The sequence below is a fragment of the Cydia amplana genome, chromosome 9 (assembly GCF_948474715.1).
Source record: "Cydia amplana chromosome 9, ilCydAmpl1.1, whole genome shotgun sequence".
In the NCBI taxonomy this organism is placed as follows: Eukaryota; Metazoa; Arthropoda; class Insecta; order Lepidoptera; family Tortricidae; genus Cydia; species Cydia amplana.
The window spans coordinates 7,116,702-7,140,214 of NC_086077.1; the positions used below are offsets into that span (position 1 = coordinate 7,116,702).

General features: G+C 42.9%; 1 protein-coding gene across 1 annotated transcript; it reads left to right on the forward strand.

Moving 5' to 3' along the window:
• The first annotated feature begins 2,100 nt into the window (after nt 1-2,100).
• On the forward strand, nt 2,101-21,271 carry LOC134650998 (protein PHTF1). Its single transcript, XM_063505967.1, has 16 exons — nt 2,101-2,220; nt 2,520-2,597; nt 3,691-3,771; nt 4,832-4,977; nt 5,449-5,654; nt 7,453-7,592; nt 8,658-8,798; nt 10,758-11,343; nt 12,912-13,026; nt 14,347-14,460; nt 16,023-16,201; nt 17,731-17,870; nt 18,290-18,518; nt 19,158-19,253; nt 19,684-19,926; nt 21,051-21,271. Exons 3-16 carry the CDS (start codon nt 3,752-3,754, stop codon nt 21,198-21,200), a joined length of 2,505 nt encoding a protein of 834 aa, XP_063362037.1. The 5' UTR covers nt 2,101-2,220; nt 2,520-2,597; nt 3,691-3,751; the 3' UTR covers nt 21,201-21,271.
• Nucleotides 21,272-23,513: the final 2,242 nt, after the last annotated feature.

Sequence of the window (23,513 nt, forward strand, 5' to 3'; positions counted from 1 at the left end):
AATATTTTTGTGATTGTGGTCTACTCGCACGCCTGTGTTATGACCATATCATTTATATTTCTGTGAATATGTCTGACGTGCCTTGCGCAGGCTTACATAGGTTATAATATCATCATCAATAACTTGACGTCAGTTTGTGAACGAATCAAAGATTCTTTTGGCACACCTTACGCAGGTGTAAACATGGCAGCCTTGCGCAGGTTTAGATAGGTACATAATATATTGGTTTCATCACAAATAACTTGACGTTAGTTTGTGAACGAATCAAAGATTCTTTTGGCACACCTTACGCAGGTGTAAACATGGCAGCATTGCGCAGGTTTAGATAGGTACATAATATATTGGTTTCATCACAAATAACTTGACGTTAGTTTGTGAACGAATAAAAGATTCTCTTAGGCGCACCTTAGCAGGTGGAACCATAACAAACGTAAGTTTAAGAATAAGTATCATTCAAATCAAATACCCTGAGTTTATGGGTAATATTCCCTAAGTTGCGGGTTCCTTGCTCGACTAGGTGAAAGGCTTTACGCCGGCTTTAACAGGCACTTTTAGAAAGTGTCATTCACGGTGACGCGCAGATTTGCCAAAACTAAACTTTAACTCTACAGTTAACTAATATAATTTGACAATATGAACCAAACCATGCGTCTTCGTCAATGAATCAATCTAAAGATTCCCGTATCGTTAATGCCCTTCCATGTCACAGGCTTCCGATTTTATTTGAAACGTTTAATTTAAGTGTACTATTTATGTAGGTAGGTAAGTAGGCTTAAGAATTGACCCTCTTGTATGTAGTTACGTATAGAATTAATAATCAAGTTATTCAAATTCAAAATAACACAAGCACATATAGCACCTACATGCAAGAGTTCTTTTCCTTAACCTTTAAAGCTGTAAGTACCTGCTAAGTTATATATTTAAGTAGGTACCTACCTACATAAATCAAAGATCTAGTTGGAGAGATATAAGTTGATAGATACAGAGTAAAATACTTCACGAATTCGCATGTCATTCTTGCGCAGAGCCACGCTAATCTCTCTCTATGTCTAGTCAGATTTAAGTTTATGTACTGCCGAAGTACTCACTTTCCACAAAAATAAATGCAATGTTTGCGATGTAGGTTTGTTCGTTACCTTGTGTCCCTTAGAGCGGAAATATCGTCGACTCCTATTCGGGTACACGTTATTTATCAGCAAGTTTATTACCAAAAAATTAATTTTGCAATATTATATTAACCCGGAACGGGATAAAAAGATAAATTGCTGATAGATACTTGGACAGATAAAAAAAACCTACACGTCTATAAGCTTCTACCTTAATACGTAGGTTCTACGTAACAAGTATTAACTATCCGATCCATTCGTATTCGAAAACACAAATCACTTGAAAGGGTATACCTCCACACATCACCATTTAAGTATTATATAATTTCAACCGTTATTATACACACACAAAGATTTAAACTAACAAGACTCGGAAGAGACTTAATAAAATTAAATTATAATGGTGACACGTGCACGCTTTACCAGCTCGATGTGTTTTCTACCATGTGTTTTAGTATTTTCATTGGCATAGCCACGGTGCGCGCAGGCAGCCTTTGAAAACACTTGCACATGACTATTCCGGATCATTTTTATTTGCTAGATAGTTTAACGGACAACTAAATTTAAATATTTATTTCGAACGGCAAAAGCCGTTAGAAACTGTTTTTCAATATAGTCAGCTAAACTGGGGTACAAATTCAAAAACTCACCAGCAGTTTAGCTTCACGACCTTCCAGATGGAAAAACAGCAAGCCAATGAGGTAACTTGCGTTTGTTTCTAACTGTCAAAATTGTCAAACGCAACTGCCTGAAGTGGTGGGGGTGTGGGAGAGAGATGGACGTATATGCTAGAAAAGGACAATACGACTAACTACAGTGTTGCCACTCTCAATATATTACTTTAGGTTCCGAATATCGGTACAGTTGTTTAATGTATTCGAGACACGTCGAAAACCGTCGAAGGAATGGGTAACAGAGAACTGTCAACACGCCATTGACAGTTTTCTGAGCTGTCAGTAGTGTCAGACTGTCAGATACAACTCTTAACTCAGTTTGTGTAGGTGTATTGTATTGTCAAGTTTATTGCAAGTGCAGTGTTATATTTTCTGCAAAATTATTGATAAACCGCAATAACAATGCGGTAAAACATAACATAATGATACGGGCAGTGCAGGTGAATAACTTTTATAATAACATATCGCTATGAATCTGTATTAGTGATAAAAATGCTTTTGGATAGCCTTTGATCTACACAAGCACAATGACCGAACATAACGGTTATTTTATTATACACATTGTAGAGCAGGCTATATTTATAACAAATATATTTGTATGTGACCTTAGCGTTATTTTGCGTATAACCTTGAACTTATGCCATTTAAATTTAAATGGAATACTTATTTACGAAACCACTTACCGCTGGCTAGGGCCAGTGAAATCATGTTATGTATTGTTTAAATCTTCCGGTTTCAGTTATCGCATTAAACCGGCTGCTGAGTGTGGGAAAGTTTCTCAGATAAACTGCCATTACAAATTACAATAAGCCAAATGGTGAGCATGTTACTGTTATCATAACTACGGTTGTATTAATTATGTTTTATTTGCTGAATTCGATTCAATATCTTCACGCGCACTGAAAGCAAGTGCCACAGCTTCTTACTACATAATCCTGTATGAATGCCCAGTGTTTAAATATTTTATTTTATTCTTCTTATGTTGGGAGCCTGGTCCATGTAACTTTGTAAACTTGTAACAAAAGGGGTAATTCATTCTTATAAAGGGTTAGTAACTGTGCACACAATGGGCTGTCGAACCTGTCTGTAGGTAATGAAATCTTACTAGTGAATTGGTGAATATTTTATAGTGTTTTAGTCATGTAAAATTAGCTAGAAACTGTCTTTTTAACCCTACATAGTAAAAAACCAAGATTAAAGCTTGTCGTTTTCAGTTAAGATCATTGCCCCCAAATCCATGTGCAGAGAACTTCATGCACAGGGTATTTTCAAATTTTCATCAATTGTCAGCTACAAATGACCAGATGCTTTCGACTGCTGAAACTAAAAGCTTTTGCTGCTTATTGATGAACAAAGTTTGAAGGGGCCCACTGATTACTAGTCCGCCGGACGGTATCGGCCTGTCAGTTGTTCGGAACTGTCAAATTTTTGTTCTAACTGACAGGCCGATACCGACCGGCGGACTGTTAATCAGTGGGCTCCTTAACAATAGTATACTCCTGTTTAAATGCCTTATGTACAGAATTTGCCACAATCAAGTTTAACTGCATTGACAATACCACTTTCAGTGCCAAGTGCCCCTTTTCCAATACAAAATGAACCCAATTGTCGGGTTCTTAACACTGAAAGTGTTCAAACTTCAACATTTATTCAGCAAATAGGCCACAGGGGCACTTTTACACATCAACATTGAATTTATATACAAGCAAAAAAAAGATCGTCAATAAAGTAGTCTTTATAAAAATATTTCGTTGAAATGTAATTCCTGCAGGTTTGTCATGTTAGACACTAATAATGTATTCAGAATTCTGAGAGTATAATTATTAAGTGTACAAATGATTTGTTTCAGATAATATGTCTAAATTTCAACTCAATTATTGTACATGTTAACTTGTGCTATTGTATTTCAGCTTTCAAACTCAACTGAAGTTAAATTATTGGCTACAACAAACTTCATACATTCTGCTAATCATGATGCAACTGGCGGCATGGTAAGTGTCCGGATAATTTGTAAAATTACGCAGAATTTTGCCACAGAATAAATAATAGTACTAGGTACAGAAGACTCACTCTCTAACAAAACGCGTCTGTTACGATCAGCACAGATATAACCGCTAGGTGGCGACAGCGCCACGCGCGGCTTATGGCTAGCCACCAAAATTGGTGTGGAACGGATGTACTTTTAGCTACCTGTAGCAAAGCGACGAAATCGCAGAGTGAGCCATGCCTGATTTTGCTAACAATTTCATACATTTGCTATTATTGTTAATACATATTTGTTTATTTTAATTTTTAACAAGCAGAAACGTCTGCGAACGATGCTATTAAGCTTAGAATACATTTAAAAGTGGAAAAATCCAGAGGCCGTGAGTTCAAGTCTCACCCAAGACAGTAATTTTTCCACTTTTAAACATATTTGTTTAATTGTGCATATGACTGTAAATCCGAAATACAACAACTTGTATTCACTATCCTACCTAAATAAAAAAACTAAAACACATGTTTGTGCAACAACAAAAAAGTGTTTATATGATTCCACTTACCCACTCTAGCCATGAAGAACAAAATTACATGAAAATTAAAAATTACTTATGTTTAATATTAATATTCTTCATGCCCAGTAGGCCTAGCACATGATAGGCGCGACAGTATCTCGCCGCGCGATACTGTCGCGCCAATCATGTGCTAGCCTGGCAGCAATGCATAAAAACAAAAACAAGACAATGCAATTGACTATCCACAACTTCTTAGACATAATAAATTCTATTCTATTCTAATATTGTACAGGGGTCAATCAACTATATCTTGTTGTTATTCTGTCCCATCAGCGAGGATACAATAGCAGCATCTTAGATTGTTAGAATGTTCTACTAACATGCTCAGTAGAGGTCCCATTATGGAAAGGTCTTTAATTTTATTAATCGTCTTTAATTAACTATCATAAAATGCACGTTTGGTGCATTTAAATACGAAAAACTTAGAATTTTAACAGTGACTCAGGAGACCATAACCATAGCAACGTGTGACAAGAAAAAGTTGATTAACCCACAGGTATCAGAAGAAGATCAGCTCGTACGACAAGGAAGAATGGGAGACGATGGTGGAGCAGCTGCTGATGCGCGGCACGTACCGCCGCCGCATCGTCGACTTCTCCTCACACTCGCGCTCATACCTCATTGACGTGGACCTGGTCAGAGGTAACGCCAGAATTCGGAACAGATTAACTCGACAAGGAAAATACAATGTTTGAAAAAGCTTCTTGAGGACCAGTCCTCAAGAACCCCTCAGTTGATGCAGATTCCAGAATCTGCATCAATACGTAATAATACGTATAAACAGGGCTATCGAATCGATAGGTATCGAAGAATCCATTGTTTATTTTGGATGTTTTTGGGTAAAACCCAACCCACTTTAAAACGCATGAATGATCATGATAATCATGTTTAAGATTTGCGCTTTAAAAAGCGTAACTTTTAAATAATCATGCACCGTGAAATGTATATTTCTATATTTTTGATATGACATTGTCATTGGTTAGTAAGTAAGTAAGTAATATTTATTTGTGAAACACAGGTTATATACAGATGACAGTGAGTTGATACAGTACTCTGTGATCTACCATATAGGTGTACAAATATTTAGTCTTTAGGTTAATGTATTTACCGCAGGTTCATCATTCCCCAAAGCAAAGCCGACTCTGTCCATGCGCCGGGTAGTATGGTTCGCACTCGCCCGTCTTCTCTTCCTACCGGCGTTGTACGCGTGGTGGGCGCAACAGACCTCGCCGAGCTGCGCGCGCGTGCTGCTTGCGCTGTGGACCGTTCAACTCGCCAACATCGTGCTGTACTTCACGGCACCCACGGACACTGTCGACGTAAGACTCTTCTTGCTCCGTACACGTCGCCGAGCTGCGTGCGCGTGCTGCTCGCGCTGAGGACCGTTCAACTCGCCAACATCGTGCTGTACTTCACAGCGCCCACGGAGACTGTCGACGTAAGACTCTTGCTGCTCTGTACGCGTGGCGCAGCAGACGTCACCGAGCTGCGCTCGCGTGCTGCGCGCTCTGTGGACCGTTCAACTCGCCAACATCGTGCTGTACTTCACGGAACCCACAGAGACTGTTGACGTAAGACCCTCTCCCTGCTCTTTACGCGTCGCGCAGCAGACGTCGCCGAGCTGCGTGCGCGTGCTGCTCGCGCTGAGGACCGTTCAACTCGCCAACATCGTGCTGTACTTCACAGCGCCCACGGACATTGTTGACGTAAGACCCTCTTCCTGCTCATTACGCGTCGCGCAGCAGACGTCAACGAGCTGCGCGCGCGTGCTGCTCGCACTGTGGACCGTCCAGCTCGCTAACATTATGCTGTACTTCACGGCACCCACGGAGACTGTTGACGTAAGACTCTTCTTGCTCTACACACGTTGCGCAGCAAACGTCGCCGAGCTGCGCGCGCGTGCTGCTCGCACTGTGGACCGTCCAGCTCGCCAACATTATGCTGCACTTCACGGCGCCCACGGACTTTGTTGACGTAAGACCCTCTCCCTGCTCTGTACGTGTACGCGTGGCGCAGCATCAGACGTCACCGAACTGCGCGCGCGTGCTGCTCGCGTCGTACTGCACTTCACGGCGCCCACGGAGTCCAGTGTTGTGAATAACGTTTATATTTAGGCTTAAAGACTCGAGCCTTCAAGACTCGTAAGTGTTGAAGACTCGACTATATTTGAGAATTGTATTTATTTATTTTACGCGTATGGATGCAAGAAATCGTCTTTGCCGCCTTTGAGGCGTTAAGCCTCGAGAGTCTTAAGGGTTCGAGTCTTTAAGCCGAGCGTTATTCACAACACTACGTCGTTATACACAACAGACGTCACCGAGCTGCGCGCGCGTACTGCTCGCATTGAGGACCGTGCAACACGCGAAAATCGTGCTATACTACGGCGCCCATGGACATTGTCGACGTAATAAGACTGGTTCTTCCTGTCATGTACTTACGCTTGTACGCGTGCCTAGGTCCAAAAGTGGGTTTGTGGGGCTAAGTCGATTTGTGTATAGTATTTATTTGTGATAGGCAATAAAAAGAACTACCTATGCATCCATGAATACTACATGAGCTATAATTAATAATATAAATCGGTATTAATACATGGCTGTTATATAATTCAATGTCAGTTGTTTTTACGTGATAGCCATGTTAATGCGTGAATTATGATAGCCATAAAGATAGCATGCTTATTGATTTATTTACAACACCGTATGCCATATAAAGGGACCGACTAGTATGGGTATGGGCCGATATACGATAAGCGTACGCCAACCCTTGCTTGGTTTCCTTTATAATTGTTTAATATTTACTACTACATGAGCTAATTTCATCGACATTAATATGTAAGCCTTACGTTTATTGAATTCAATTGCGGTCCGTTACATCACCAACAAATAGGCAAATAAATACATAGTACATTAGAGTTACAGGACGTCGCATCACTACATATACTTGGTCAACCAGATCTTGACAGTAGAAAAAGGCGGCAAATTTGAAAAATGTAGGCGCGAAGGGATATCGTCCCATAGAAAATTTGAATATCGCGCCTTTTTTTAATGACAAGATTTGGTTGACCAACTTTAGTATAAAACAAAGTCCCAAATTATTTATGGGTAAAGTTTTTTGCAGCCTAACTGCTGGATGGTGCCGGCGGGCCTCATGGTGGTCCTGAGCGTCGTGCACTCGCAGATCGTGAGCACCACCGAGATGGAGCTCGCGCGCGTGCGCCCGCGCGCCACGTACCGCCGCAAGCTGCCGCGATACTTCCGGTACTGACCTAACTGCTGGTGCCGTACGGCCTCATGCTCCTGATACACTCGCAGATCGTGAGCACCACCGAGATGGAGCTCGCGCGCGTGCGCCCGCGCGCCACGTACCGCCGGAAGCTGCCGCGATACTTCCGGTACTGACCTAACTGCTGGTGCCGTACGGCCTCATGGTCCTGATGCACTCGCAGATAGTGTACACCACTTAGGATCGGTTGCACCAAACCGCCTGTCACCGTTAAAGCGTTCGCTAAATTGTATTGTATGGGAATTTTCATAGTTCTCTGCCGAGTGATGTTGATCAGTCTGTCAAATGTGGTTGGTGCAACTGACCCTTAGGGTCGGTCGCACCAAACCGTTCGTATCGTTAGAGTTCGCAAAATTTTTATGTATGGAAAGTTTCATAGTAAAGCGCCGGGGCGCGCCGGCTGACGTCGATCAGTCTGTCAAATGTGGGCGGTGCAACCGGCCCTTAGATGGAGCTATATCAAGCTGCCGTAATACTTCCGGTACTAACCTAACTCCTGGTGCCATTCGGCCTCATGGTCCTGAGCATCACTCACAGATCTTGAGCACCACTGAGATAAATGCTTGAATGTGGCGGCGATAGTGCGTAACCTTAGTATAGTACCTATTAGTTTAGTATTATGTCACTACCTGTGAGTTCCTATAATTGGCTTCCTGTATCTACTATAATTTTTATGTTAATGTCACAGCTGTTGGGTCTCTAAACTAAATAAATTAAATAATATTTTGAGTGATTTAGATTTTCAATCGGAACTTAAATTGCACAGAAGATCCATAGTAACTGAACACTCCTGACCAACGGTGGGTGGTTAATTGTTATAAGAGTTACAAATTACGTTAGCAATTTGGGTAGCACCGGCCACACATAACAGTGTGGCAGGCACTTGGATCCTTTGATAAACCATGTTGAATATTCTCTTAATTGTGCCTGGTTTTTTATGGTTTTACTCTCATTTCTCCGGTGAGTGGTGACACTCGTGAAATACCTAAATGCTTATTTGACATTGGACTGATTTGATTATTGCTTGTTTTACATCGTAGGAGAGCGCGTTCCGAATGCGACGGTGGCAGCGCGGGCGGATCAGGGGAAAGCGGCGCCACTTCCACCCAGAGCAAGCCGGCCAAGCCAGCCAAATACCGGCGCCGCCAGTCCCGGGCTGACGTGTCCAACACGGTGCTGAGGTATGTAGACAGAGCGGAGTGTGACGTCACATCCACCCAGAGCAAGCCGGCCAAATACCGGCGCCGCCAGTCCCGGGCTGACGTGTCCAACACGGTGCTGAGGTATGTAGACAGAGCGGAGTGTGACGTCACATCCACCCAGAGCAAGCCGGCCAAATACCGGCGCCGCCAGTCCCGGGCTGACGTGTCCAACACGGTGCTGAGGTATGTAGACAGAGCGGAGTGTGACGTCAAATCCACCCAGAGCAAGCCGGCCAAATACCGGCGCCGCCAGTCCCGGGCTGACGTGTCCAACACGGTGCTGAGGTATGTAGACAGAGCGGAGTGTGACGTCACATCCACCCAGAGCAAGCCGGCCAAGTACTGGCGCCGCCAGTCCCGGGCTGACGTGTCCAACACGGTGCTGAGGTATGTAGACAGAGCGGAGTGTGACGTCACATCCACCCAGAGCAAGCCGGCCAAGTACTGGCGCCGCCAGTCCCGGGCTGACGTGTCCAACACGGTGCTGAGGTATGTAGACAGAGCGGAGTGTGACGTCACATCCACCCAGAGCAAGCCGGCCAAGTACTGGCGCCGCCAGTCCCGGGCTGACGTGTCCAACACGGTGCTGAGATATGTAGACAGAGCGGAGTGTGACGTCACATCCACCCAGAGCAAGCCGGCCAAGTACTGGCGCCGCCAGTCCCGGGCTGACGTGTCCAACACGGTGCTGAGGTATGTAGACAGCGGAGTGTGACGTCACATCCACCCAGAGCAAGCCGGCCAAGTACCGGCGCCGGCAGTCCCGGGCTGACGTGTCCAACACGGTGCTGAGGTATGTAGACAGAGCGGAGTGTGACGTCACATCCACCCAGAGCAAGCCGGCCAAGTACCGGCGCCGCCAGTCCCGGGCTGACGTGTCCAACACGGTGCTGAGGTATGTAGACAGAGCGGAGTGTGACGTCACATCCACCCAGAGCAAGCCGGCCAAGTACCGGCGCCGCCAGTCCCGGGCTGACGTGTCCAACACGGTGCTGAGGTATGTAGACAGCGCGGAGTGTGACGTCACATCCACCCAGAGCAAGCCGGTCAAGTACCGGCGCCGCCAGTCCCGGGCTGACGTGTCCAACACGGTGCTGAGGTATGTAGACAGAGCGGAGTGTGACGTCACATCCACCCAGAGCAAGCCGGCCAAGTACCGGCGCCGCCAGTCCCGGGCTGACGTGTCCAACACGGTGCTGAGGTATGTAGACAGCGCGGAGTGTGACGTCACATCCACCCAGAGCAAGCCGGTCAAGTACCGGCGCCGCCAGTCCCGGGCTGACGTGTCCAACACGGTGCTGAGGTATGTAGACAGAGCGGAGGTGACGTCACATCCACCCAGAGCAAGCCGGCCAAGTACCGGCGCCGCCAGTCCCGGGCTGACGTGTCCAACACGGTGCTGAGGTATGTAGCTGGGGCTCATTTAGACGGCGCGCGAACTCGTATACCATTTTAGTTACATTCCGAACCATTGAGGTTACGTCAATTCAGCCGACCGATCAAATGACGCAATGTAATGAACTCGCATGCGAGTTCTCGCGCCGTCTGAATGAGCCCTAACTTGCTGTAAGGAATAATTTAAACCCATAAACTGGATGTCCTTAATAGTTCCAAGCTGCAACTTGGGTAAGATTTTGTAGTGACCCTCAATAAAATGTATGGGAAGAGCCGCGGATCCGGATCCAGATCCGGATAATTTCATACATTTCGGATCCGGATTGCAAACCCTATACACAATGAAGCGCGAGAAAATATTTGGCACAATTTTATTCGTAGTGCCTTAAGAGGGTGTTATATATATTTGTTCGTTATGTTATGTAAGATATTACTGAACTACTCTCACCCTTAAGTCCAACATTCAGCACACTATCTTTACCAGTTGCATACTATTTAAGTAAACCATGTAAAGTCTAAAGTTAAAAAAAAACTCTATTGCAGACAACGTAAAAACAAAGAACTGACGAAGGAAAACCTCATCAAAACCATGGAGCCTATTATTAAAAAAGCTATGAAAGCCAAAGATTCTGACGACGAAGATTACATGGCGTGGTCAAAACCTGACGTGTCCACCCCAATAGTCACATTCACCCCACCGCCAGACGAAGTGGCACAACCCTCGTTCTCTTATAAGAATGTATTAACCAAGAAAAGGCTCGAAAGCTTCAATGTGCAGGGCCACATGAACCTAGCGAGAGCCATGTTTGCCGAGGGTGATGATGGCTTCGAAAGCCTCAACGGATACTACTCCAACGGTAGCGACGACCGACCAAAGGAAAAACTAGTCAACGAAAAAGAAAAACCAGTGATCGAACCTAGTATTAAACCAGTTCCTAATCTACTTAGAAATCTTGAAAGGCTGAAGAAGGAAGACGATGAGAAATCGGAGAAGAGTGTTGAGTCTGATGGGTCTGTGCCGGCTCCGGAAGGCAAAAGGGTCGGGGTGAGGTTCAAGAAGTCGTGGGCCGCGGGCGTTATACCGCGGGAGACTAGCGATGAGGAGTATCCTATTAAGAAGAAAAATAAGGTAAGGATCGATTGTGTTATTATGATCTTTTGTACTTACAGCCAACAGTATGCCAAACCAGGGCTCGGAACCGGTTTTTTTGTAAAACCCAAAATAGCCCAGTATTTTTAATTATTTTATGCTCTTTACGTAGGCATGAATCATGTATTTAGGTAACACCTTCGTATTATTAGATTGTCCCATTAAGAATGAAATAATAAACCAAAGAACGAAAAAGAACGAAATAATACCGGTATTTTTTGTGTGAAGAAAAAACCGGTTCCGAGCCTTGTGCCAAACAGCCAAATGTCTAAAGTATTCTGATTGGATTCTGGGAGCCTGTAGATAATATGTGAATAAATTATCTTAATAATTTTTTTCTCATTTATTTGTGATTTTATAACTGGAAATGTAATTTAGAAGTTTGATTTAATTTATCAAAAAATATTAACATTCTTATTTCTATCATGATAGGCGATAGATGGCATCAATTTTCAGCCTAAGAATCCAGGTAGCTATATATACAGGTAAATTCACGGAAAGTGGCACGAATGGAATGAACAAATAAAACAAAATCATCTAACATTGTGTGCCGCCCTGTCATATCAACCCGTAATTACGTTTCGTACATTTCGTTATCATACATTCATTTTATTAATTGTTGATGAATCATTCTGCCTGTTGTGGTGAAATTGTGAATCTACCTGTATCTTATTGACAGCATAATTTGTTCACCACATTGGTTACTTATAACAGTTATTTTTCCATTTTTCACATTTTGACAAGTTATCTTTGTAGCACAAATACTAATAAAATCCCACTTCTGATACATACACTAGATGGAATATTTTTAAAATAGGTAAGCGTAAGAACCGGGCCTTCTTTGGTGCAGGTACCTTATTAGTAGTAGTAGTAAACTATTCATTAAAAAAGACATATTAAAAAATAACATAAAATTAGTAAGAAGCACAAAGGCGAACTTATCCCTTCCCTTTATCACAGACAAGACATCCTCCAGACTGAGCATAGTAGCGCTACCCCCTCTGCCAGAAATATACGGTAGTTTTACTCCATTTTCTAGTCAAAGTGTCTTTGTGTGACGCCCGTGTCTTTGAACGGACCAATCACGGCACGGGACTCGCTCACCTCGTCCCCCGCACCCCCAGTATTTTTGGCAGCGTCGGTTTCACAGAACAAGTTAGAATGGCGATGCGAGCAGGGTACGTGTCGCCGCGGGGTTTTGAGCAAACGCTCGCATGCTACTCGCCCGCGCTGACCGAAAATGAAGTAAACATGCCTTTTTGCGCCACAATAACGTTCAGATTAAGAAGCCAGACATCAAATCTGTCTAAAGGAGGCCTATTCATTTACCACGCACACAAGGCGCTAGCTAGTTTTTACTACCGTTGCGCGTGTTAGTAAATGTGGAGAGGAACGAGCGGCGACACCGGTTCCGATACTAACTGCGCGCGATAGCCATTCTAACCTCTTTAATATGTTTTGTGGTCGGTTTTATGAAATAATTGCTCTAAACTCCGTCTAGAGGATTCCTGGTCTATGTTAGTAATGCAATCATTCGTTTTGTGTAGAAATTAGAGAATTACCAGTCATCGTCGTCCGACGGCGAATGCTCGGCGTCGGCGCCGTCCATCGCGCTGCCGTCGCACCATACCATGTCCGACTGGGTTGGCCAAACTACTAACAGTAAGCATTTACCACTCACTACATTAACATAATCGATACTAAACTTTCGTGAAACATATTTTATAGTATTTTATGCAACCGTTGTTTAAGAGAGGTCAAAAAAGGCGAGTGGCGTGAGTAACAATTTGAGGCGAAGCCGAAAATTGTTAATAAAGACGCCACGAGTATTTTCTGACTCAGTTAAACAACGTTACATACAATACTTTTTCTACGACCAAGCACTTACTTGGAAATCAAATTGTAAATTTAACAAATATTTTTAATTCAAGAAGTAGCAAAAATGGAGGGTACGGGCAGGAAAAGAATGAATGAATGAATGAAATTTAAAAAAAAAACATGTCAATGGTTCACTTATTTGTCAGAGATGACATTTAAAATAAGGTTGGCAACACTGTATTTGATTCAATATTTTTTAAGTGGTCATTACACGAAGTATCGTAAAATCGCCAAAAAGATACTGCGTGTATGCACAAATTCTTTTTTCGGGAATAGACTAAAGGCTGTCTTGACAACTATAAGGTAGGGTGTTAAAGGTGTGTGCACGACCCTTTAAATGACAAATAAAAGTACGGGAGTAGAAAAAACTGTTTTAGACGACAACGGTTTAACTCACTTGAATCTTTAGTCGCTATCGCAGACAAAGCTATTTTTAGGCGCTCAGTGCACGAATTGCAGCCGGCGCGAGAACTCGAGCCTGAGGAAGGACCCCCGAAGGGCCCGAAACATATCGCCAATAGCGACTAAAAATTCAAATGAGTGAAACCGTTGTCGTCTAAACAGTACATTAACATACTAGTGAAACTTCCGTTTTGTATATCTGTGCTAAAGATGTTGGTTTTTGTAGCAACCTTATACTTTGATTTGCCAATTGCAACCAGTGAACGATCTAGTGTGATTGCAACCTAAAGGTTCCGTCACACAGACGCGTTTTCCAGGTGGGGCGTGAGCGTTGTATATGTAAAAGCGGCACGCCCCGCTCTCGCCCCGCCCGGAAAACGCGCCAGCGAGACGAAGCCTTTAGTCATTCAGCATCATTTTCTACTCATAGTATTCTGACTTAGTCTAAAAGTAGATTGTCGATGCCAAAAATTGCATAAAAAGTTTGTACTCCCTATATATATCGATACCAATATGTCGACATATTGATATCGCACATATCGCGTATAGACATACTGTCAGCTCCATTTTAAATGAAAACATACTGTCCATACTATTTGTAACATACCTGTAAATCCAAATCCATTTCGAGTCCACCAATATAAACAACATTACGACAATATGATTCGACGACTATCAAACTTGAGTTATATCTTTTGTCAGGTGAGGAAAGCAGCTACGGATCTCAATCGGAGGGCGCCCATTCGGACGTGGGGTTCCACTGTGCTGACAGTTCGTGGGACCCCTTCGCTTTACTTGACCCTACTAGTGACACAGGTATGTCTTACAAACCCCTAACCCCCCTGAATTATAGGGTCCCTAACTTCTACATGCACAGTTGAGGATTCGATTTGTGTACCATTTCGTACCTTGTCACACTGTAAGCCGCTAGGGAGCCTATAATATTTTCACTGTGACGAGGTACTAAACCTGACCATACTATTTTCTACAGTTCTTAATTCACGGATGTTAAGATCAGTAAATATATTTCTATAAATATCCACGACGACCACGATAGAAATATTCTTATTTAAAGTCCGTCAACCAAATCTTGTCAGTAGTAAAAGGCGGCAAATTTGAAAAATCGCGGGTTAGCAACACTGTGTTCGAATAATTCCAAAATGCGTGTCATCTGTGTTTTATCTGTGGAATGTGGACCGTGAATGACAGCCGTCACCTTATTTGTTTTCATTTGGTTTTCATTCTGAATCGTTTCTGTTTCAAGAGATATTTCTGCTGTCACCATTAAATACCAATACATTAAATAAGAATAAACAAAGCTAAGGGGCCTATAATGTACAATCATGCTCGTTGATGGTAAACATTACTAAAAATTGAGGTTATGACAAGTACATACTGCAAGAACTCTTTCGAACTTTTAAGATTATGTTCAGTTTTTTTGTTTTAGGGTTAAAAGGCATAAATAAAATTAAAACGTATGCCTAAATCTATCCAACAAGACCATAAATTGTGTCCTGGAAACCGTCCATAGGCCCACATGTCTAATATTTTCAGCAATCAGTTGTGACTATTTACAAAGATGCAATAGAATACTACAGAGTATTATGCTTGGTTGAAGTGACCCGGTAACATTGGTAACTTCATTATATTTTTTCAATTAATGACCTGAATTATAGTGTAAGCTAAAGTGACCCTTATCTTATTTACCTTTCAATTAAATAAACACCCAAATATCAGTTGTTTTATTTTTAATATGTAATCCTATTGTACAATATATACCAATCAAAAAAATTACACAGGTATGTCATATTCATCCAGAAGAGTACACTAATTTTCATTAACAAGTGGCATATTATATTGTAAATAACAAATATATGCACTATCTAATTATCTGCATTTTGATATGATTTTATTTTAGTAAACTTTAGAAGACATAGATAGGGAACAAAGAGAATATAAGCACTACGATAGGGCGTTGTTTTTTGATATCTTCAAATTTGTTCATCATTTTGATTAACATTGTTTTAACATCGCTTTTAAATTGTCCGTCCATGTTTCAAATTTTTTCAATAAACCGCGAGTGACAATTTGAATTGACGTACGCAGGGCGCGCTCAGCGGAAAAAAAAATATTTTGGTTCGATGTACATTGCTGCTTTTCTTAGCGCAATACTGCTCTTTGAGTGTTGCCCTACTTTAGTTTGCTTTACATTGCTACTGACAAGATTTGGTTGACGGACTATATATCCTAATCACAAATTTCTAATTCGACGGATTCCGCTTTTCCAGTTACCTATTCAAAACTTAAAACAAGATTATCTAAAAATTTATATCTTTAGGTATCTTTCAAGTAAAAATCATAAAATGTTAATTTTGTAGTGAAATGCACTATGTGGGAGCGAGGCTCGACATTACGCGCGGAGTTGTCCGCGGTGGACATCAGCTGGTACGTGGTGGCGCGGGCCGAGCGCGCCATGGCGGCCGACGGCTGCATGTGGGCCGGCCTGCTCATGGCCGCCAGCGTGGCGCTAGTGGCGCCCGCCGCCAGACTCATCCAGGTATGCATATGTGGGAGCGCGGTTCAACATTACGCGCGGAGTTGTCCGCGGTGGACATCAGCTGGTACGTGGTGGCGCGGGCCGAGCGCGCCATGGCGGCCGACGGCTGCATGTGGGCCGGCCTGCTCATGGCCGCCAGCGTGGCGCTAGTGGCGCCCGCTGCCAGGCTCATCCAGGTATGCACTATGTGGGAGCGCGGTTCAACATTACGCGCGGAGTTGTCCGCGGTGGACATCAGCTGGTACGTGGTGGCGCGGGCCGAGCGCGCTATGGCGGCCGACGGCTGCATGTGGGCCGGCCTGCTCATGGCCGCCAGCGTGGCGCTAGTGGCGCCCGCCGCCAGACTCATCCAGGTATGCATATGTGGGAGCGCGGTTCAACATTACGCGCGGAGTTGTCCGCGGTGGACATCAGCTGGTACGTGGTGGCGCGGGCCGAGCGCGCCATGGCGGCCGACGGCTGCATGTGGGCCGGCCTGCTCATGGCCGCCAGCGTGGCGCTAGTGGCGCCCGCCGCCAGGCTCATCCAGGTATACATTTCTAGAATTTCTAAAGCTTAGTTGCAATTAATCGTTTCCGACCGACGCCATATCGGGTCAGCGACGAAAATCAAAGTGCAACACTAAATTAAAAAATTTATGGTGTTTTTCTAGCGGTGAGAGTGTGCGAATTTCAATCCAGAGGTTGCGTTTTCGTGCCCCGGCTCGTATCAATGAGTTCTTCGGAGCTTATATGTATACGATGTATCATTTGACATTTACCAGTCGCTTTGCGGTGAAGGAAAACATCGTGAGGAAACCGGACAATCCCAATAAGGCCTAGTTCCCCCCCTGGATTGGGTCTGGGATTACAGTCGCTTTCGTAAAAACAAGTGTCTACGCCAATTCTTGAGATTACTAAGAGGACCCCAGCCCTAGTAGCACGGTCGCATTTTTATCGTTTATCACCATGCCTGTCACGTTCTAACAAGTATGTAAGTGCGAAAGTAACGGGCATAGTGATAGTCGATAAAAATGGAACCGTGCTGAGCCCGCAGGATCCGTATGATTGGCAGGCGAGCGAACTTCATGCGCGCTTACACATTCACTAGGTTACGCGGCTGTATTGTATGACATAGTTGATTGCAAATTAAACAATAACAGCACAAGTATAAAAGGGAATATTACGCGAAACTCTGCGTAGAGGGCGCCACTCCCACAATAAGTCACAATCTAAGGGTCTACCGCAAACGAGAGCCGAAATTTTGTTATCTAACCTCTCTAACACTTGCATATTCGAGCGATAAAGAGGCGGTTTGCCGAGATTCGACTGCGCGAATCCCGGAAGGCCCTTTCTAAAAAAGCCGCCTTGATGTATCAATGTCATATTATAACAGTTTAAGGTACAGTCTGTACAAGTTACTCTATGGTTTACTAAGGGCGCTAGTGCTGCACTCTGGCGGCAAAACATTGCAGTAATACTCCCTATTGACAAAGCGTTAAGTTGAAAAATAATACAAAAGGCAAAGCCAACAATTTGTTTTGTTTGCAGGTTGCCATAGAACAAGACACTAGAAGTGAGGAGGAACTGCAATCGCTGTCGCTGCTGACTTACATTCCGTCGTTGATCTGCAACTATAGTCAAGGATCTGTAATCTCAATACTCAATGGTGCTTTTGGTGACAATATATGGTAAGTAGTAGTAAAAAGTACTTAAATGTTCTAGTTCTACAAAGCAAAGTATAATTATTTTCTCTAAAATACACGATTGATTGATGCCTTGATGCTCTTTTAACAAATGTATGCTTGTTCTAAATTAAATATTTAAACCATTATTATGCAAAATATTTTTACACTCGCCATCAGATATATCGGAGCGGCCAAGGTGCTCTCAAATATCTGAACACGCCTCTATTCTCAAGCCTCTTAACACGTTAGAGTGCGTGTTCAGATATTTTTGAGCACTTTGGCCGCTCCGATATATCTGATGGCGACTGTACAACCGTTTAATTTAACGTTCAAAGCGTCACCAGGATCACTCATCAGCATCACTGTTACGTCGAATTGTTTTACAATAGCTATTGTCAATTAAGATTGAACCTTATTTCCAGGGAAGTAACGACGAGTTTAATATCATGCGCACTCCGCTTCGCGCTCAGCGGTCTCGTATTTTTCCTACTGGCCGTAGCAGAGAGGGCTTTCAAGCAACGTTTTCTCTATGCGAAACTTTTCTCGCATTTGACTTCGGCGAGACGGGCACGGAAGAGCGAGTTGCCACATTTTAGACTGAATACCGTGAGGAATATCAAGACTTGGCTCTCCACTCGGTCATACTTACGGGTAATATGTTCAAACTTATGTCATATATACGCACCTATATACTAGACTACTATAACCTTAACCCTAGAGTTAGACCAAGCTAATTTCGCAGCGATTTTGATAACCTAATAAACTGTGCAAGTTATATTTCATAGAAGTTTGGTTTGGTTTAACTCTAGCCAACGCTTGAACCGATAAATTGGCTCGGACAGCAGGCTTAGCACAGGAGTATCTTTCCCGCGCGATAGACTGGCCGTCTTTTTCTAGATGCATTAATTAGCTCTCTAATTAATGCATCTAGAAAAAGACGGGCAGTCTATCGCGCGGGTAAGGTCAAAGGTGCCTACTTAAAGTCATGTACTCCAAACCGCACCGATTCCCAACTTTTGAACTGTATAAAATTTCGAAAAAACTCACTGTAAGAAAACTATACATCCTAAATTCTACTTTAAAACTACATAAATCACTCGCATACAAACCACAACTTTCATTCCGTCGCCGAAAGCATAATGCTGTCCCTGAACCATATGTAAGATCTCTGTTTGCCAAAAGACAAAACGGACGGGTAGTTATTTCGCGGGGCTCCTTTGCTAAGCATGATGAATGGGTCGTTTTATACTTTCGTTGTGTAATTTTTAACGTATTATTCCTTGTTGACAGCGCCGCGGGCCTCAGCGTTCAGTGGACGTCATCGTATCTGCCGCCTTCATGCTCACTATAATATTGCTCGCCTGCGTCAGCGCTCATCTGCTCAGGGTAAGGATCAGGATAAGCGCTACTCTATACGTACAGTTACCGAAAAGTCAGAACTCAATGCACATACAAATCTGTAATTAAATATTTAGTACACAAAATAACTACCTAGACTAATTCTTATTAACAGCCGGCCTGTAGGTACAAGATGTTTTATCCGGGACATTATACATGTTTAATTGAAAAAAAATTGATGCAATGGATTGCTTTATAAACTTTAAATAAACTTTGTTTAAACATTGTTATTATACGACCCTATATTCACCGACATGCCAATTTGTTTTCGTAAAAGAACTAGCTTGAAGTATTAAAAGAGTTAATGGCAAATTTAAGTTCAAATATGACGAGCATAACGAGCTAGTGGGATCATTGGAAATTGTATGTTCGACGAGGTTTCAGTTCGGGGCGAACTACTAGCCATTTTAATTTTCAGGACTCCATAACCCTCGAATCGAGCTGGCTCCTCGAAGCTCTCGTGTGGAGCAGCTGCCTCGGCATCTACCTCCTCCGCCTGCTGACCCTGGGCAGCAACGTGAACCGCAAGTACCGCGGCTGCCTGTCCGCCATACTGACGGAGCAGATCAACCTGCACCTCGCCATCGAGCAGCGCCCGGAGAGCAAGGAGCAGCTCACGGTCGCCAACAACGTGCTCAAACTCGCCGCGGACTTGCTCAAGGTACTGTACTAGTCTGTAGCTATGTCGGCATCCTCCTTCTGACGCTGGGTAGTAACGTGAACCGCAAGTACCGCGGCTGCCTGTCCGCCATACTGACGGAGCAGATCAACCTGCACCTCGCCATCGAGCAACGCCCGGAGAGCAAGGAGCAGCTCACGGTCGCCAACAACGTGCTCAAACTCGCCGCGGACTTGCTCAAGGTACTGCACTAGTCTGTAGCTATGTCGGCATCCTCCTGCTGACGCTGGGTAGTAACGTGAACCGCAAGTACCGCGGCTGTCTGTCCGCCATACTGACGGAGCAGATCAACCTGCACCTCGCCATCGAGCAGCGCCCGGAGAGCAAGGAGCAGCTCACGGTCGCCAACAACGTGCTCAAACTCGCCGCGGACTTGCTCAAGGTACTGTACTAGTCTGTAGCTATGTCGCCATCCTCCTGCTGACGCTGGGTAGTAACGTGAACCGCAAGTACCGCGGCTGCCTGTCCGCCATACTGACGGAGCAGATCAACCTGCACCTCGCCATCGAGCAGCGCCCGGAGAGCAAGGAGCAGCTCACGGTCGCCAACAACGTGCTCAAACTCGCCGCGGACTTGCTCAAGGTACTGCACTAGTCTGTAGCTATGTCGGCGTCCTCCTGCTGACGCTGGGCAGCAACGTGAACCGCAAGTACCGTGGCTGCGAGTCTGACAAACTAATTGTGACATATGACAGACGAGAGAATTTGTGACATTGCTATAAATAAACATGGACACACAATTTTATCGAACATTTGACATATCGACCTCGTGCCACAGGCCCCCCTCGCCTTGGTAGGCCTTGGCGCAGGCAAGCGGGGCTACCGTGCTATTTCACAGTGCTAGTGTGTAAACTGTACTTGACATAAATTTTATTCCGCGTTTAATGTTCAGAAAAGGAAGGAATAATCATGGCCTGAGTTTGAAGATGATGACACTGTAACTGAATTGTCAAACCTCAACTATCGGCAACCAGAGTTACTGCAGTGCAGTTAATGTACGGAGCCATACAGCGCCACTTACATTTGCTAACTAATTCAAAGTACAAATTTGTCTTAAGACTTTTGATGCAATCAATTAAACTGTTAATAGTAATGTTTTTGTTGCAGGAACTGGATTCGCCTTTCAAGATATCCGGAATATGTGCCAATCATTACTTATACACTATAACAAAGGTAGTCATACTGTCTGCCCTCTCTGGGGTGTTATCGGAAATGCTAGGCTTCAAGTTAAAACTACACAAAATCAAGATCAAATAATATAAATGAAATATTCTACTGTTGTGAAATGCACGTTGTTTAAAGTAGGTCACAAGAAAAAGATATGATATGAACTAAGCTATAGTTCGTTTTTTTAGCATTAGAAAGAACTTGAAAGAAGGTAAGCGATTTTGACATGTCTTTTAATTGAAAAACACTTTTTAAAAACCAATAACTATTACTTATGAAAGCAGAAGACTATAAAAGATCGTATTAGATTCATAATTGTTACATATTTACCGTAACTTATTTTTAAAATGTGTTTTCCAATTAAAAGACACATCAAGATTGTTTACCTTGTTTCTAATGCTAATAAAAAAAAAACTAACTATAGTAATTTTCTTATCAAGTTTGTTTACAGTTCTAGTTGATGTTGTTAGTTACAAAATGAAACCGCTACTATTTAGCGAATTACAAACAACTTTCGAATACATATGGGGCATTCTCTATGAAAAGGGACCTTATTGTCGATGGCGCTTACGCCGCACAGCGTCGCGCGGCATTGTATTTATATCGGAGCATCGTTAATAATGGCGTAAGCGCCATCGACAATAAGGTTCCTTTTCATAAATAACGTCACATTGTCTAGCTAGAACATAACGTAAGGCTTCTAAAAACGTGCAACAAATGGCATGCGATTTCAGATGCTAGCTAAGTAGGAGCAACGGATTCAATCGATCGACAAAATGCCGCAATGTATTGCAATTCGCATACGATTATCGGTGACGGTTGGTTAAGCCAAGCCATATATGGAGCATTTATCCACGATCAGTTCAGAGGGCCTACCGCGACCCGAAAAAATCAAATTTTTCTATCTGCCTCTATTTCTCGAATATGCAAGAGTGATATAGAGGCAGATAAAGAAACCACGATATTTCGTTTTTCGCTGTATTTTCGTGTCTTGAATGGTACTCCAAAATGTATAATCTGTAGAAGATAGCCTATGCTTTATTACCTTGTGTCTACTATTGTAGCCAGCCTATTGTACTACAGTGTATGCATTGTAGCCAAAATAGTTAGTGCACAAAGTTGTTTCATATATTTCAGTGTTCCTACTCCCTTTTTGTGCTGTTCTACAATGTGCAGTTTTTATTAAATGTCTAGAATCTAGATAACAAGAAATAGTTTTAAGTTACCCATTCTTTCTAAGTGTAAAATCGATATTTCACAATTATCAAAATTAATCTACAGCATCAGGAGCAGTTATGAAAGTAATAATCAGAGAAGCCATGTTGTCCTGATAATAGAGTACATAATGTACAGATTTTATTATATTGTTCACTTAGCTATACTTGGTCAAGCAGATCTTGTCGGTAGAAAAAGGCGGCAAATTTGAAAAATGTAGGTGCGAAGGGATATCGGCCAATAGAAAATTTGAATTTCGCGCCTTTTTTTACTGACAAGTTTTGCTTGACCAGCTATATTTCTGCTGTGACCTGTGACAAGAGATATATAGTTGACGAAATATAGTTTGCACCGATTAGTCATCAAACTTTATCTTTACAAATACAAGAAGCTGTCTCGGCAAAGCACATGCCATATTCGTGTTTGTTATTGTTTTTATTATCCTATTGTAAAATACTATTGAAGTCATTTCGAGCGATAACATTAATCGGTTCACATAATATTTCTTCAACTATACCATATTTTACATTTCTGACAGTTTGTAAACCTTTTTGCAATGACATATGGTTAACCGAAGCCGAGTTGCTTTTCAAGATAACTGGTCATAAATGCGAGACTCTGATTTATATATTTGTAGATATGTAGGCACCTAATAAAGTAAAAAATTTCAACTGCCTAGCTATCACGGTTCATGAGTTACAGCCTGGTGACAGACAGACGGACAGCGGAGTCTTAGTAATCCCAGTAAGTCCCGTTTTCACCCTTTGGGTACGTAACCCTAAAAATCAACTTCTTGTAGACGCATAATAGCAGAAAAATAACTGATTTGCAAGACCGATGTGATCCCATAAGTGTACCGCGGTTTGTGCGGTACACTAAAAATTTCCTTTGATACTTCACTATAGTTTTGATCTCAATTTACCACTATGATTATATGTTGACTTGAGTTAATATTGATATCGAAAACCTGTGTAACCTCTGCCTTATTATAATAGTAAATTTTGAGTTTATCAAGGTTTTTTGAACTAAATATTGTTGTAATTCCGGCCTTTTCGCCATTAGTTATCTAATATCTGGTTAGTACGATTAACATAGACGTTATTTATCTAAATCAATGATGTAAATTGAAATTATTTATTTCAGGCACAAATCCCATACCGTAAAATGGGGTGAGTAGGTGCAAAACTG